This window comes from Triticum urartu, chromosome 5 (assembly GCF_003073215.2).
Source record: "Triticum urartu cultivar G1812 chromosome 5, Tu2.1, whole genome shotgun sequence".
Classification (NCBI taxonomy): domain Eukaryota; kingdom Viridiplantae; phylum Streptophyta; class Magnoliopsida; order Poales; family Poaceae; genus Triticum; species Triticum urartu.
Window position 1 is genome coordinate 57,962,062 of NC_053026.1, and position 14,889 is coordinate 57,976,950.

The 14,889-nt window shown below is 43.4% G+C and overlaps 1 protein-coding gene across 1 annotated transcript; it reads left to right on the forward strand.

Moving 5' to 3' along the window:
• The first annotated feature begins 8,842 nt into the window (after positions 1-8,842).
• Positions 8,843-13,792, forward strand: LOC125507881 (serine/threonine-protein kinase Nek2). The gene is made up of 15 exons (XM_048672406.1): positions 8,843-9,170; positions 9,930-10,071; positions 10,161-10,227; positions 10,508-10,573; positions 10,681-10,727; positions 10,808-10,853; positions 10,937-11,017; positions 11,119-11,161; positions 11,255-11,304; positions 11,382-11,463; positions 11,553-11,602; positions 11,878-11,951; positions 12,038-12,089; positions 12,185-12,643; positions 12,867-13,792. Exons 2-15 carry the CDS (start codon positions 9,986-9,988, stop codon positions 13,437-13,439), a joined length of 1,776 nt encoding a protein of 591 aa, XP_048528363.1. The 5' UTR covers positions 8,843-9,170; positions 9,930-9,985; the 3' UTR covers positions 13,440-13,792.
• Positions 13,793-14,889: the final 1,097 nt, after the last annotated feature.

The following is a 14,889-nucleotide window of genomic DNA, read 5'->3' on the forward strand; positions in this document are numbered from 1 at the left end:
GAGGATAGATTTATTCATTTTGCTCCGTATGTCGTCTATAATTAAATCTCTAAAAAAACTTATATTTAGAAACGAATGGAGTATTTTTGAAAGCATTTTGGAGTATTGGTTGTTTTACTCAGATCTACATGAATGCCATTCAATCACTGAGGAAAAAATATCATTTTCCTGATTTTTTATAATTTAGATTTTTCACTATTCACCCCCAGTCCGTATGCATCCATGAGCAGAACGACAATTTCGAATGTCTCCCTCTCTTTTTATGCATAAAGATTCGATGAAATTTCACAGCATATGGCACGGGCATGCCCAGCATCCGACGAACGAACTCGAGGACGATCGAAACCCGAAAGACAAATTCAAAGAAGAAACGTCGCCATCTGCCTACGCGTCGCACCTGCGAGAACTAAAAAGACTTAACCAAAACTACTAACTAGAACAGAGGCACCAGAATTTCCCTCCTAGCCACCAAGTTAGAGGGAAGCGGGAGAATCCACGGGCTCGCAGGCAGAGCTATGGAGGGAAGAGTTTGCTCTATCCACCGAGGGATATGGAAGAAAAAGTTAAACTCTTTTATTTCCAGCTCATCCGACTTAGAGAGACGACAAACGGAGATATCCAAACGACAGAGAACCTTGCTAGCCAATAGTTGATCCATTAATATCTGGCTTATGCGATACAAAATCAGAATTATAATAAGATTCTATAACACAAATATATTGGCATTGGTTTTGTCTCATGTACATTATTTTGTTTTAATCATCAAGCAATTAAAATACATCTTATATTTCCAGGCAGAGGGAGTAGGTCCAGAGGGAAAAGGATTCGCTTTCCATTGTCCTACGGCCAAACACCTCCTTTATTTCACACACAAGCCAGCTTAGTTTTTCCTAACAGGACTGTCGCAGGACAAAGTCAAAGTCAAAAGAGAATAGAACCAAAGTCACTTTTTTCATTACATGGCATGTTAAGAGAAATCAACACTTTTTTTTTTGCGGGGGAAGAAAAATCAACATTTGTAGAGGACAAAGCCGCACCTAACGGAACGGAGATAGCAGACTAGATGGTCCATTTTGGCGCTCGTTTTTTAAGCAGTGGACGATGGCGACTTACATTAACCGCCGTTTTTCCCGTCTCTTCTTTTTTGTGCAAGTATGATATGCAGGTACTTTGGCGCCGAGAGCAACCGGCCGAGAAGCTAAACAAAAATATATTTGCATTTTCCGCGTCAGCTAAGCAGCATTTATTAATTTGTATGTGAATGCGATCGGGCAGCTTTAGCGAGCAGCATCAGATGATGCATCAAAAGGAGGCGATACAAGCGCAGATGGAACAATGCAGAGAAAAGGGGCCATGGCATGCAACCAGAGAAAAGCGCCTACGTAGAAGAAGGGGCGAGACTGCAAAAGGGAAAGGGAAAGAAGAATGTCACCAGCTCTGCTTGGATCCTCGGGATTCCACGGGATTTTTGTAGGGTTCCGGTCCTTTGAGATTTTACCCTGCAAAATGCTAATTCCCCTGTGTTTTGTCATGTTCCATTCTTTATTTTTATTTTTTGCATTTTCATTCTTGTTAAGAGATAATTTATTTTCCCCGCAGTGGTGTTGTACTTACACTTGCATTTCCTCCGTGCCTAGATTAATATTTATGTTTATGGATGACATTCTTTTTTTTTTTGCATATTCATTTGCAGAGACCTAGAACTAAACTCTTATTATGTATAGTTGTATCTCTTTGATCGGCCGATAAGATTACCAAGACCTTTTGTCAGCTTTGCACATCCATGAAAAAAAATGAAAAATAAATGTTAAATTCCCATGTCCTTCGTTCTACACTTATTTATTTATTTTTTGCAACCTGAAGGGGCTTTGAACATTCGCTTTTCATTAATTGGAAGATTCTTTTGGAACCGAGATTCTTGCATGGCCTTTCTGTCATATCATTCACATATCATGGGCCCATTATTGGTTAAATTTGAACTTGAATTCTCAAGATGCCAACAAAAGGCTGCATCCAATGGCCTTGCTCTATTACACATTTATGTTTTATTTTTCATGAAAACAATAACAGGGCTCGTGATACATATATTTATACTTTTTTTAGAAAAGTAAAAAAATCTAGGAGTGACTAGTAGTCAATCCACTGGGAACTCGCAAATCTGTAAAAGAAATAGTGTTATCCAAAGCAATCAAATCCATGTTAGAATTGCCCTAGATAACCTGTTAGGTTCCTCTTTAACTCCTCTTTAGCTATGTCCTGCACCCGTAGAGATTGGGTCTACTCTTGTTGGAAATGAAGTCATTTCGATTGGTCCAGGATGCCTATAAATCTGTGTGGGTTATAAAGATGTTGTGGACTAATTGTACAATAGTGCAAGTTGTGTTAGTGTTGGCTGCATAAGAAAAACGATTCTCTTGTAGTGTGAGACCCAACCTTACACACCCTAATGTCAAAAATGGTTGTAGATGGGCATCTCCTAAGAAAATAGTAAGAAACAAATGCAGAGTCGATGCAAATTGTTCCACGTCTAGCTAAGAGCATCTTCAATACATGATGTAAAGTACATCATCAAATTGTGCTTTGAGTAAAATTTACATCATCAAAAAGTGGGTTTTTGCATCACCAAAAACCTCCAACTCCAATGAATGATGTAAAATAGGTCTTACAAAATACATCAAGGTTTGTCTTCTTGTGGGTGCCTTATTTCACATCATCTGTTCAAACACTTGGTGATGCAAATTTTGCTCCTGCCGCGTGGTCCACCGGTGATGTGAAATTTGATCTAGAGCATCAAGTGATGCAAATTTTGCATCACTTGGTGGCCTATTTTACATCATGCCCTATCCCCCGAGTAAAAATATTTACATCTACATCATCTCTTGGAGCAGTGCTTTTGTCCTCTCATGATGCAAAAAGTGGTTTTGGCCTATTTTACATCATCTATTGGAGATGCTCTAAATAGTACTATCACAGATGTTTGTAAATAAAGGCCAAAATCACTTTTGACCCTTTGGGGTAAGTTTAGCACAAAATGAACCCTGTTGTATTTTTTAGCATGATGTGACCCCTATTTGGCAACGCCAAACTGCCCGCCGTTGCTACTGCACTAAGAAATGCCACCACTCATGGTGTTTCACCTAGAGAAACACCACAACTCATGGGGTCACCTCCCAACCGCAGTGATGGTGGGTGGTCGTACATGCCAGAAATGCCAACAACTTTGGTGTTTCTGTGCGAAGAAGAAACGCCACAAGGCTGTACGTTTATCAAAAGGGCCGGATCATGCTAAATTTTTTGGAGAGAGTCAAATTGTGCTAAACTTACCCCCAAAGAGTCAAAAACAATGATTTTGGCCGTAAATAAATGGCTTCCTAGAAATTGTGTACTTAAAAATTTAGAACTTTGGCTAATAGTGTATACAAAACTATTTTTATCAATTAAATGAAAGCAACATCATTAGATTTGTCATTAAAATATGTTTTCAAACTTGTAAAAATAATGATAAAAGATGCATATTGGAGACTATGCAAATGCATAAGATGTCATCTGCCGACGAACTCAGGGAATATAATTCTTTATTTTCATTGTTTTGTTGAAATTATAGAAAGTCTAGTTTATTCTTTTTTCCCAACAGTTTGATTATAGATGAGCAATGCTAGGGTGACAAACAGATTTTGCAGACTTTACGTATTGGTGCATGGTAGTTTCGATTGGACATTAGACCAGTAGGTGGGGCCTACCCCATGAAATTCAGGGGGGAGGTAATTACTGTGAAGGCCCCGTAAAACCCTCCGTTGCTATCCGTGCGTTTAGAATTATTGATTATAAATACTCTAAGGCTAGTCACAGTGGGAGTAACTTAGGTAGTAACATAGCGCACTTCAAGAATTTTTTACTTATGTGGCATGTAGTTAATGAGAAGTACTAACATAATATGTTACTGTAACATAGCGCTTCCCAAGACAAAATGAGTCTACAAACCATTAAATAAAGCCACATATGACACTACTAATATGTTACTTTGCACTATGAAGGCAGTAACTTAGACTAGTGTCATATACACTAGTATAAGTTACTCCCCACTATGACCAGCCTAAGAGAAAATTGTAGCATAACAATCAATGCATGATTTCTCGTTACCCTATAGATAACCATGGTAAGTTCCTCTTTAAAATATGTCATTTTCACAAGAAAATGCTTTTCTTGTAGTGTGAACCCCAACCCTACCTCCCTAGTGTCATTAAAAATGGTTGTAGATTTCTGCATATCTTTCAAGAAAATACAATGAAAGATATGTGGAGTTGATGCACATTGCTCCACATCTAGCTAAATAGTACTGCTACATCCGATTGTAAATACAGAGATGATATGCATACAACGATCTCTATACGACCCTTTGTACGACAAACCATCTGCACCACAAGATTGTTCCATTTTTTCGATCAGTTTGGTTTGGATTAGTATCGTACAAGAATTGGATGTGGTCTGGCTATTCTGTTGTAAATATACGACTTTCTTGAAACTGTGTAGTAATTTTTTCAAACTTTGACTACTAGTGTTTACATTTTCTTCATTGGTAAGATGAAAGCAACATCACTAGATTTGTCATTGCAGAAATTTTTCCAAACTTGTCTAAAATAATGGTCGAAGATGCATATATGAGATTATGTCAGCTTAAGAGCAACTCTAGCAGACCCCGCAAAAGCGGCAAACCTGCAAAATTACAGCGAGTATACGGGCTCGACCCAATTTTCCGGCCAGAACAGAGCCTGTATACTCGCCCGACTCGTAAAAATATTAACCGCGGACCGCAAACCGCCCACCCGACCAGTATATCTATGGGTTCGCGGTGCGTTTGCGGGTTGAAACCCTACCCCCCCCCCCCCCCCCCCCCCCCCCCCCCCCCCCCCCCCCCCCCCCCCCCCCCCCCCCCCCCCCCCCGCCGAGCTCCGCAATTCCCCACTCCCTCCTCGCATTCCTCGCCGCAGGCAAGCCTCTTCCGCCTCCAGCCGCCATGTGGGGCCGCATGTGGAGCTCCGGACGCGGCTCCGGGAGCAGATCTGGCGGCGGCAGCGACCCCGAGCGTGAGCGGCGCGTCCGGTCGGACGGTGCGAGGAAGCGCGGGGCGAGGAAGTGTACCAACCACGGCCTCTCACCGTCGCCGAGCTTCCGCGTCCGCGAGACAGACGAATACGACCGTCGGCACGACCGTACGCTGTCCTCTGTCGCGGGCTCATCCTCTGCGGCGAGATCTTCCTACGCCGGGAGCTCCTCCTCTTCCGGCGCGGGCCTTCTTCCCGTGAAGAGGGAGTGGTCGGAGGAGCCGGAGGAGATCGAGTTCGTCCCCGTCAAGCAGGAGCTCGGGAGCCGCGGAGTCAGTCGGGCCGGAGGACCTCTTCGTCGATGTCGACGCGGTCGCGACCGCCATTGCCAAGCGGAGCTTGCACGAGGAGGCGGAGCGTCGGCGCCACCACGAGGAGCTCGAAGACCTCGTGTTCCAGCAGGTGGTCGCGGCCAACCTCGCCGCCAAGGAGAAGGACGACGAGTGGCGGCACATCCGCGAGGAGCAGAAGGAGAAGTACATCGACCTCGGCAGCTCTGGCAAGGAGGATTGAGCTCCTCCATGGCGGCGTCCATGGTCGCAAGCTCGCCGCCGTGAGATCCCCACCCCCTCTAGTACTACTACTGATGTAGTATGTAGTATGAACTAGTGTTTGTAGTGTTTGATCATGTAATATATGTAGTATGTGATGAACTACTATGGTACAATTTCTCCTGCAAAACTGTTTTTTCCAAATTATGCAGCTTCATCTATGGTTTTTGTTCGGCCGCGCTCGTTATCGACCTGCAAACGAGATCTTCGTCAAACTGCAAATGCGTTTTGCGGGATCTGCTAGAGTTGCTCTAAGGCACTTGCTGGCGAACTGAGAGAGTGGAATGCTTTAATTTTATTGTTCTATTCAAATAATAGCAAGTCAAGTCCATCTATTTTTTTTCCTCCTAAGTTTTGATTGTTTGAAAAAATTGCAGCATAACATTAGCAAGGCCAGTTTGTAATTTTTTCTCCTAACCCATGTCGATGTTCGATTGCCTCATGGAATTTATGTAAATTCATTCACGTCCTCGACATGCCTCAAAACAACTTGAATTTATCATCTGATTGTTTGAGAAAATTGCAGCATAGCATTTATCTGAATCACTGAAGACGTCGGCATGCTACGCCATCCGGCTTGGTGGAAGAGGACGCGTGGTGACAAACTTGAGCAATTGCATGTAGCGCTTCCGAAAAACATAATTCATCCTCTGCCGATGCAGGATCATAAGGACGAGAGGTACCGGATACATGCTCTCCCTCTCGCTGATGCATGCTGGCGTTCGGGATGGAGTAGTCTAGGATGACGACACAAGTAGTGAGAGGACGCAAACCCTGGCTTGATTCAATGTATTTTTGGCTGTGGCCGGTAAGTCGTCTTTAAATAGGAGAACCCAAGCGGCATCGTGTTGAGATCATGATCTCAAACAGACTTGGTTTTCAAGTTGAAACTTACCGGACAAGAAAACAATCAACTTGTGTGTCAAAAAACCAGAAAAATAAAACGGCAAAAAGAAGGCGCGCTACTGCAAGGTTACAAACCGAATTTTGTCACATGCCCACGCCCTTCACTCCAGCCAGACCAGGTGAGACGATCACGTGCGTGTGGTGTTCTCTTTCTCTCCTCATACTCATCAGTGTAGTGGGGAGACTCTACTATTTAAGTTGGTTTCAGGTCTCCTTCACTTTCAAGGTGGGACTGAAGATTGCATCTTCACTTGCCATTTATACATGGGCCGTTGAGATTTACATTAGGAATTTCAGAAAATCTTCATGGCCAAGCCCATTTATTCTAACACGCTACACCATCTTTTTCCCTTATTTGTGTTTATAGACGATATTCCTATTGGGTGACGGTTATTGTAGTTCTTTGCATATTCATACACAGAGGCTAAGAAGGATGGGTTAGTAAAAGACTAACAAAACCTTTACATTTTTTTATGCAGCCTGAAGGGGCTTTGAACATTTTCTTTTCATCAATCAGATGATTCCTTTGGAACCGAGATTCTTTCATGCCCTTTCTGTCATATCATCCACATATCCCGAGTCCATTGTTGGTTAAATTTGAAGTTGAATTCTCAAGACGCCAACGAAGGCTGCATCCAATTGCCTTGATGCGTATATTTACTTTATGAAGGCTTGTGATACATATATTTATACAATATTTTTTAGAAAAGCAAAAGAAAGCTAAGAGTGACTAGTGCTCAATCGTTAGAAGAGTAGGACTTGCTGGTTGCCCTACAGACAACCCTTCCAGTTAAGTTCCTCTTATTAAAAATGAAGTCATTCTGATTGGTCCATGATTCCTGTAAATCTGTGTGGGTTATAAAGATGTTGTAGACTAATTGTACAATAGTGCAAGTTGTGTTAGTAGTATTGGCGGCATAAAAAAGGATTCTTCAATAGTGTGAGCCCCAACCTTACACGCCTTAGTGTCATTAAAAATGGTTGTAGTTGGCATCTTCTAAGAAAATATGAAAGAAATGCGGGGTCGAGCAAATTGCTCCACGTCTAGCTAAATAGTAGTATCACATGCGTATGTAAATAGATGGCTTTCCAGAAATTGTATAGTTAAAATTTTAAAACTTTGACACAAAACTATTTTTATCCGTAAAATAAAGCAACATCATTAGATTTGTCATAAAACATGTTTTCAAACGACTACAAATTAATGATCAAAGATGCATATTGGGGACTATGTCAATGCATAAATGTCATCTGCTGACAAACTGAGGGAGTAGATTCTTTAATTCTATCTTTTCTTTTTCAAATTATAACCAGTCATGTTTATCCTTATAATTTTTTACGGCTTGATTGTATTCCCTCCGTCCCACAATATAAGATGCTAAAACAGCTTGCAAAAACATCTTATATTATGAAACGAAGAGAGTATATACTACAGAGAGCACAACAATCAATCAATGATTGCTGGTTACCCAATAGATAACCATGGGAAGTCCCTTTTCAAATTATGTCCTTTTCATAAGAAAATGCCTTTCCTGTAGTGTGTGCCCCGACCCTATACACCCTAGTGTCATTAAAAATGATTGTAGATTTGTGCATATCTTCCAAGAAAATACTACTACTATGAAAGATATGCGGAGTCCATGCAAACTGCTCCACATCTAGCTAAGTAGTACTCCATTTGATTGTAAATATAGAGATGTTGTACATACGGCAATTTCAATACGATACATGTACGGCGAACCATCTGCACCACATGATCGTTCCATATTTTCAACTAGTTCAGTTTAGATTAGTACTCCCTCCATTTACTTATACAAAGTCACTATAAAATATACATTTTGCATATATACAAAGCCACCAACAGTAATCGAGGCAAAATTAATGATGTTCCCTCATACTACTAACTTATTTAATGCTTCTGATATACAAGGCCACTATGGAGTATATTGAATGTCTTTGGTATGCATGTTTTTTTGGTACATATATGACTTTCTTGAAATTATGTAGTAAAATTTTGTTTGGAAACTCTGCTCTAAACTGCTTTTGTAATGTTGCATTGTGCTATCATGGAGTAGCAAAGATGCCATCAGCCCATAAGCACTCACACTAATGCCTCCTTTTGTTTCTCATCATATCATGGATGCAATCCAAGAAACTAAAAAAAATACACCCTCCAAAATATTAAAAAAAATACACCCAAGTTGACCATACCAGGAGGGCCCACACCCCCCCCCCCCCCCCCCCCCCCCCCCCCCAAACCCACCCTCTCTCTCATCAGTCATCACATTTTCTTCTTCACTGCCATCGCCTTCCCAGTTCACACCCCTCCCTCTCTCTCTAGCCCTGTTCTTTTTCTCTCTCCTCGGGGACGCTTCTCCCCTAGCTCTCCTCCTCCTCCTCCCTTTAACTTTGGGCTATATAAGCTTTGGGGGATTGGAAAGCGGCAGCGAGCGGGCGGGCGGGGCTCTCGCCGAGTTTGAAGTTGAACCCACCCCAGGCCAAAACCCCACCTTTCTCTCTCCTCCTCCCCGCCGCCGCCCCTTCAAATCGCAGCCGCTCCCCCCCGCCTCCGTCCCCGATCAAATGCGGCGAGATCTGCGCGCGTGACCTCGTAAGTCCACCGCGCCCCGCTCCCTCCCGTCCGGCGGCCTCTCCGCCGGCCGTGGCGGGGTTCTTGGAGCTGGCATTCCAGCCTCCGAGCTCGGATTAGATTGGATTGTTCTTCCGTTTTTTCCCCTCTGCTTTTCTTGGGTTCGGAGCTGTGTTCTTGCTTCCTTGGGTCGGATCGAGAGCCGCACTGTGCGCCGCCATTTCGCATCCATTTTGATGCGCTCATGGAGTCGGCATTTGGGATTCGTTCGCTGATTTTATAAAAGAAAAACAAATCATTGGGGTGGCTTTGATTCGGAGTTGGTGGAGCTTGGACCCGGGGCTGATTATTTTTCTCCCCCTGCGTCTTGAATTCTGATTTGCTCCTTGAGTTCCGATTTGACATTTCGGCCCAGAGCTCCACCGTTCCCTCTTTCTTCTTTTTTCACAACAGTTTAGTGGGGCTGTCGGCAGGTTTTGTCACCGAGTGCTTTGCTTTTGCATCCGTAATTACGGGTCACTTGTCTTTTCTTGTGTTTTCATGTGAGCTCACGCTTTTGGTCTTCTCCTTCCCCCCCTCAACCCCAAGATATATCTCTTGGAGTATTGGCAACTTTGCCATCCATTTTGATTTGTTTTCTCTGGACAATACTACCTTTTTTCACTCTGAATATTTGTTTTTTTTTGTGTGTGTGTGGAGTTGTTTGGTACTTCAATGCACTTATTCCTCACCATTGCTTGCCAGAAGTACTGATTTGTTTTTGTTCCTTTTTACCCCCAGGATAGTTTGAAAAGAGCATAGCTTGCTGTGTGCGAGCTGCAGCAGACTAGACAAGGATGGATCAGTATGAGGTATTGGAGCAGATTGGGAAAGGAGCATTCGGCTCTGCTCTGTTGGTGAGGCACAAGGTGGAGAAGAAGAAGTGAGGCTCACTACGACTAGCACCCCTCTTCACTCGCCTTCTAGGATTAATTTTGTTTCAGTCATTTTGATGCTCTGTGTCTCGTGCAGGTATGTGCTGAAGAAGATCCGGCTTGCCCGACAAACGGACCGCACTCGCCGGTCTGCCCACCAGGAGGTAAATCTTCTTCTGCTTCATCTTCCCAAGCCATGTTTATTCATTTTTTTGGTGCCTAGTTGTGATTTGAAGGAAAACCTTCTGTCCATCAAGACCAGCTTATTGATGCCATTTTTGGTACAAACTATCAGTAGATGTGGTGCAGATTTGGTTATGTAAATATATTACCACCTGATGGTGCTATTGAGATGAATTGATCTGAATCATTGAACTAGCAAGATATATTGTCTTGTGTTGTGCTTTCCTTTCACTGAATTGTGCGGAAATGTTCTTCATGCAGATGCAGCTTATTGCAACTGTGAGAAATCCGTTCATCGTGGAGTACAAAGATTCGTGGGTAGAGAAGGTAGGTAAAAGGACAAAAAAGGGTTATACTGGCAAGCAGGAAGGCGAAATTGATTCAGTTTTACTTAATATATGTGTTATGCTCATTCTGTTTATTTGAACTTTCAGGGTTGCTATGTCTGCATTGTTATTGGTTATTGTCAGGGAGGAGACATGTATGTTACCTGTGATGTCCTTTTAAACAGTTTTTCACAAACTTTAGTCCCTGTAGTTAACACAATATGTATTGGTCCAGGTCTGAAGCTATTAAAAGAGCTAATGGTACCTATTTCTCTGAGGAGGTGCAGTTCTTGCCTTGCTTTTCTTTTGGCATCTTTAGCTTGTTTTGCCGAGGAACGCACTTTTAACTGTTCTCATTTTGCAGAAGCTTTGCAAGTGGCTTGTGCAGCTCCTTATGGCTCTTGATTACTTGCACACAAACCACATTCTTCACCGTGATGTGAAGGTCAGTGACTACTGACGGTGGTTCAGTTGGAGCATATATGATGGTACTTATATTTGTAAGGCGTGATAATAATGTGAACTGAAGCTGCTAATTTGTTTCAGTGCTCCAATATTTTCATTGCGAGGGACCAAACTATAAGACTCGGTACGTAGCTTAGTCCCAGAAAAAGTGCAATACTTTATGTATGAGTTATGCAATCCTGGTAATGATGTGATTTCAAATTTAATAACATTGCAGGTGACTTTGGGCTTGCAAAAATATTGACTTCTGATGATCTGGCATCTTCCGTAAGTGATCGAAATATCTTTTGTCTTTCTTATGCATATTCGATGGTGTACTTAGTACTATATTGCTCTGAACCTAGGTGGTAGGAACACCAAGTTACATGTGCCCAGAACTTCTTGCTGATATACCATATGGTAGCAAGTCCGATATTTGGTCTCTAGGTATGTATCACTTCTATGGGATAAATCACTTTCCTGAACCTAGACAGAAAACTTGTGATTCCATACTTATATTTTTTTTTCTGTTTCAGGATGTTGTATATACGAAATGACTGCTCTCAGGCCTGCCTTTAAAGCTTTTGTAAGTCTCAACATTGCCTTCTTTTTTGTGCCCATGGATGTAATTAGTTTATAGATTATTGCAAATTGTTGGTCAAACTTCAAAACTACAAAGTAACATTATTGTTTACCTGCTGAGCACTTTATGCTCTTTAAGTTAGATTATTTAACACGTCTAGGATGTTTATGTTCTATTATTAGTAAACCTGCATTGTACTAATTACTAGGCTCACATTGTACTAACAATGTAAGGCCCCAGAAATTAATGAGGGTTTGGTTGTCATTAATTCATGGCAGGACATGCAAGCTCTGATTAACAAGATCACGAAGTCAATAGTATCACCATTGCCTACCAAATATTCTGGTCCATTGTAAGTTAGCAAGCTTTTTTGTTTCTCACTCAATTTTGCTTGTCATCTTGCCCGAATGGAGCATGCTTAACTTTTACTTCATGCAGTCGGGGACTTATTAAGAGCATGCTGCGGAAAAGCCCAGAACACAGACCAAGCGTAATTCCTCAGTGCCCTCTTAGTCATTGCTAATCTACCATTTATTTTCATACAAATTTGTTCTCTGATGCACATACCACTTAATACCTGTATAGGCTGGAGAACTGCTGAAACATCCTCAACTTCAGCCTTATGTGTTTCAAGTTCAACTGAAGTCTAGTCCTACTCGCAATATTCATCCCATCAATGAATCTCTGACCGACAAAGTTAAGAAGATGACAGTTCCTGATGATGTCCCTGATTCTGCGCGCAGAAGAATGGTTAGGAGAAACTCTTTGGGAAGTCATAGGATTGTAACATTTAGCAAACCATCACCCGAGCGGAATTCTGTTAGTTCTACTCGGAGCATCAAGGAGTATACAACCACTCAGAGTTGCAAAGAGTTATCCATTGACAGCAGTCAGGCTGAGGAGGACGAGGTTACCAGTAAAGCCATGATAACCAAGACATCAAGCATCCTAAGGACTCCGAAGAGTAATCCAGTGAAGACATTCACAAGTAGAAACAGGCTTGAAACTCCAAAAACATCTTATAACAGAACAAACCGTGCTGAGGTATTTTTCGCCATTGATTCTTTATGCTCTAAATAGTAGTACTGATAAACTTGTTCACCATTTGTTAGTGAAATGCCATAGTCCTCAATTATAGGTATAGCTTTATAGCACATTGTAATTTTTTGTCTGTAACATGCATTTGCATTCTTCAGTTTTGCATGTCTTGCTACATGCTTAAACAGATGTTTGAATATTCATTGAGTGTCTAATTTCTTCTGTGCAGCCGCCCTCAGTGACACCTGTGAACAAGAGTGCTCGACTGGCTCGAAGAGTATCCCTCCCGCTGTCGACATACGAAACGCCCATCAAGCGCAGCATCAGCATTGTTGACCAGCTAGGCTCCCCTGATGTGTCCATGAACGCGCCTCGAATCGACAGGATCGCAGAGTTTCCACTGGCTTCATCAGAGGACCCCTTCCACTCCATCCACAAGCTCTCTTCAGCCCATGGCTCATGCTCCACCCCTCCCTTCATCAACCGGTCGATCACCAAGGACAAGTGCACGATCCAGGTGCTGCGCGCGGACGGCGGGGACAACGGGAGCGACTCGTCGGGCCGCAACGCCACGGCCGCGTCGAGCCGGGGCTCCAACGACTCGAGGCTGCAGCGGTTCGACATGTCGTCGTTCCAGCAGCGCGCGGAGGCGCTGGAGGGGCTGCTGGAGTTCAGCGCGCAGCTGCTGCAGCAGGAGAGGTACGACGAGCTGGGGATCCTGCTGAAGCCGTTCGGCCCCGAGAAGGCGTCCCCCAGGGAGACGGCCATCTGGCTCTCAAAGAGCTTCAAGGAGACGACGTAGCGGCAGCGCTCTCTGTCGGTCGGTCGCCATTTTTGTAACGTGATGCGCGACCGACCGGCGTAGCTGAGGTAGTTGGATTAAATCGGTGTTAGGCCTGAAGTTTAGCTGCTGGGACCAAAGCAAACACCTTCTCAGTGTTGCTGTTGCCCTAACTTGTTAGCTGTAGCTAGTAAGTAACCCCAGTTCACTAGTAGCAGCAGTAGAAGCACTAGTAGCACTAGTAGTAGTAGTAGTAGTAGTAGTAGAATTGTACTTCTAAGTTGGAACCCTGGATCTGGCATTATCTTGAACCCTTGTAGCCATGCTGCCTGCCTTGCCCCATTTCAATCATGCCATGATCCTATCTATGCCTATGCCATGATCTCTCTCCTGATTGGGTCAAATGCAAGAATCCTATGCCTCCTATGAACCTAGCTAGTAAGTTTAAAAATGCTGAAATGGAAGCTTTCATTGTTGTTCTGACTTGAAAATTCATGCGTGGATGGGTAGATGCCATGTGATGCACCTAACCTAAGCCCTGTGTCGTGTCTGTGTGCGTAGCTTGATTCCAAGCTGAATTTAAACCATGGCTTGTCCTTAAACAAGCGAGGATCTCAGCCGGGGCAAGCTGCCAAACGGGGGCGGCGTGGCCATGTGGTGACGAGAAAACAAAAACAAGAACCTGGGGGTTTGGCACGGGGCCGAATCTCCCCATGTGCCCAGCTGCAAGGCGATATGAGAGGGGAGGGGAGAACGATGGCGTGGATCTCGGGAGCACGGCGCACGGGGCATGTCTTGGCGCCATGCGGGCGTCGCAGAGGCAACGGTACCGTGTAGATGGAGACGGAGAACAGTCTCCTTGTCGATCCATTGCATCCGTCTTGGGAGATGGCAGCCGGTGGCGTATGCTCTTGAGTCTTTGCCAAGCAAACACCCTTGCCTTGCATTGGTAATCTATATATACAAGTACTGGCTAATGAACGGAAAACTAACTATACACAGCAATCAAAATGTGCTTTTGTTTATCAGGGCCTCTCGTTTTTCGAGATGAGTTTTTGAATCAACATGTTCACGATTCTTTCTTGAGGGTTTATGGGCATAGTTCAACAGTAGGCAGCAGGAGTTTCAAGTGTGGCGAGCCATTCCGACGGCCCCTTTTTTTGGGAAAAAGAAGTGCGTGATGCAATCTCACACATGAAGCATAATAAGGCAACGGGGTGTCGGGGCTAGATGGGTTTCCGGCTAAGTTCTATCAGAAATTATGGCCGGTCATCAAGGGTGATATTATGCTTATGTTAGTAGTGATATACAAGACATGCCCTTGTATAAACCAAACTTCGGCATTATCACTTCTTAGTCAAACAGAAGAGAGGCTATTAAGATACAACAGTCTCGTCAAGTTTGTTTATTCAATGTTAGCTTTAAAATTTTCATCAAAGTCACAACTAATCGTGTGCCTGCGATTGCTCAC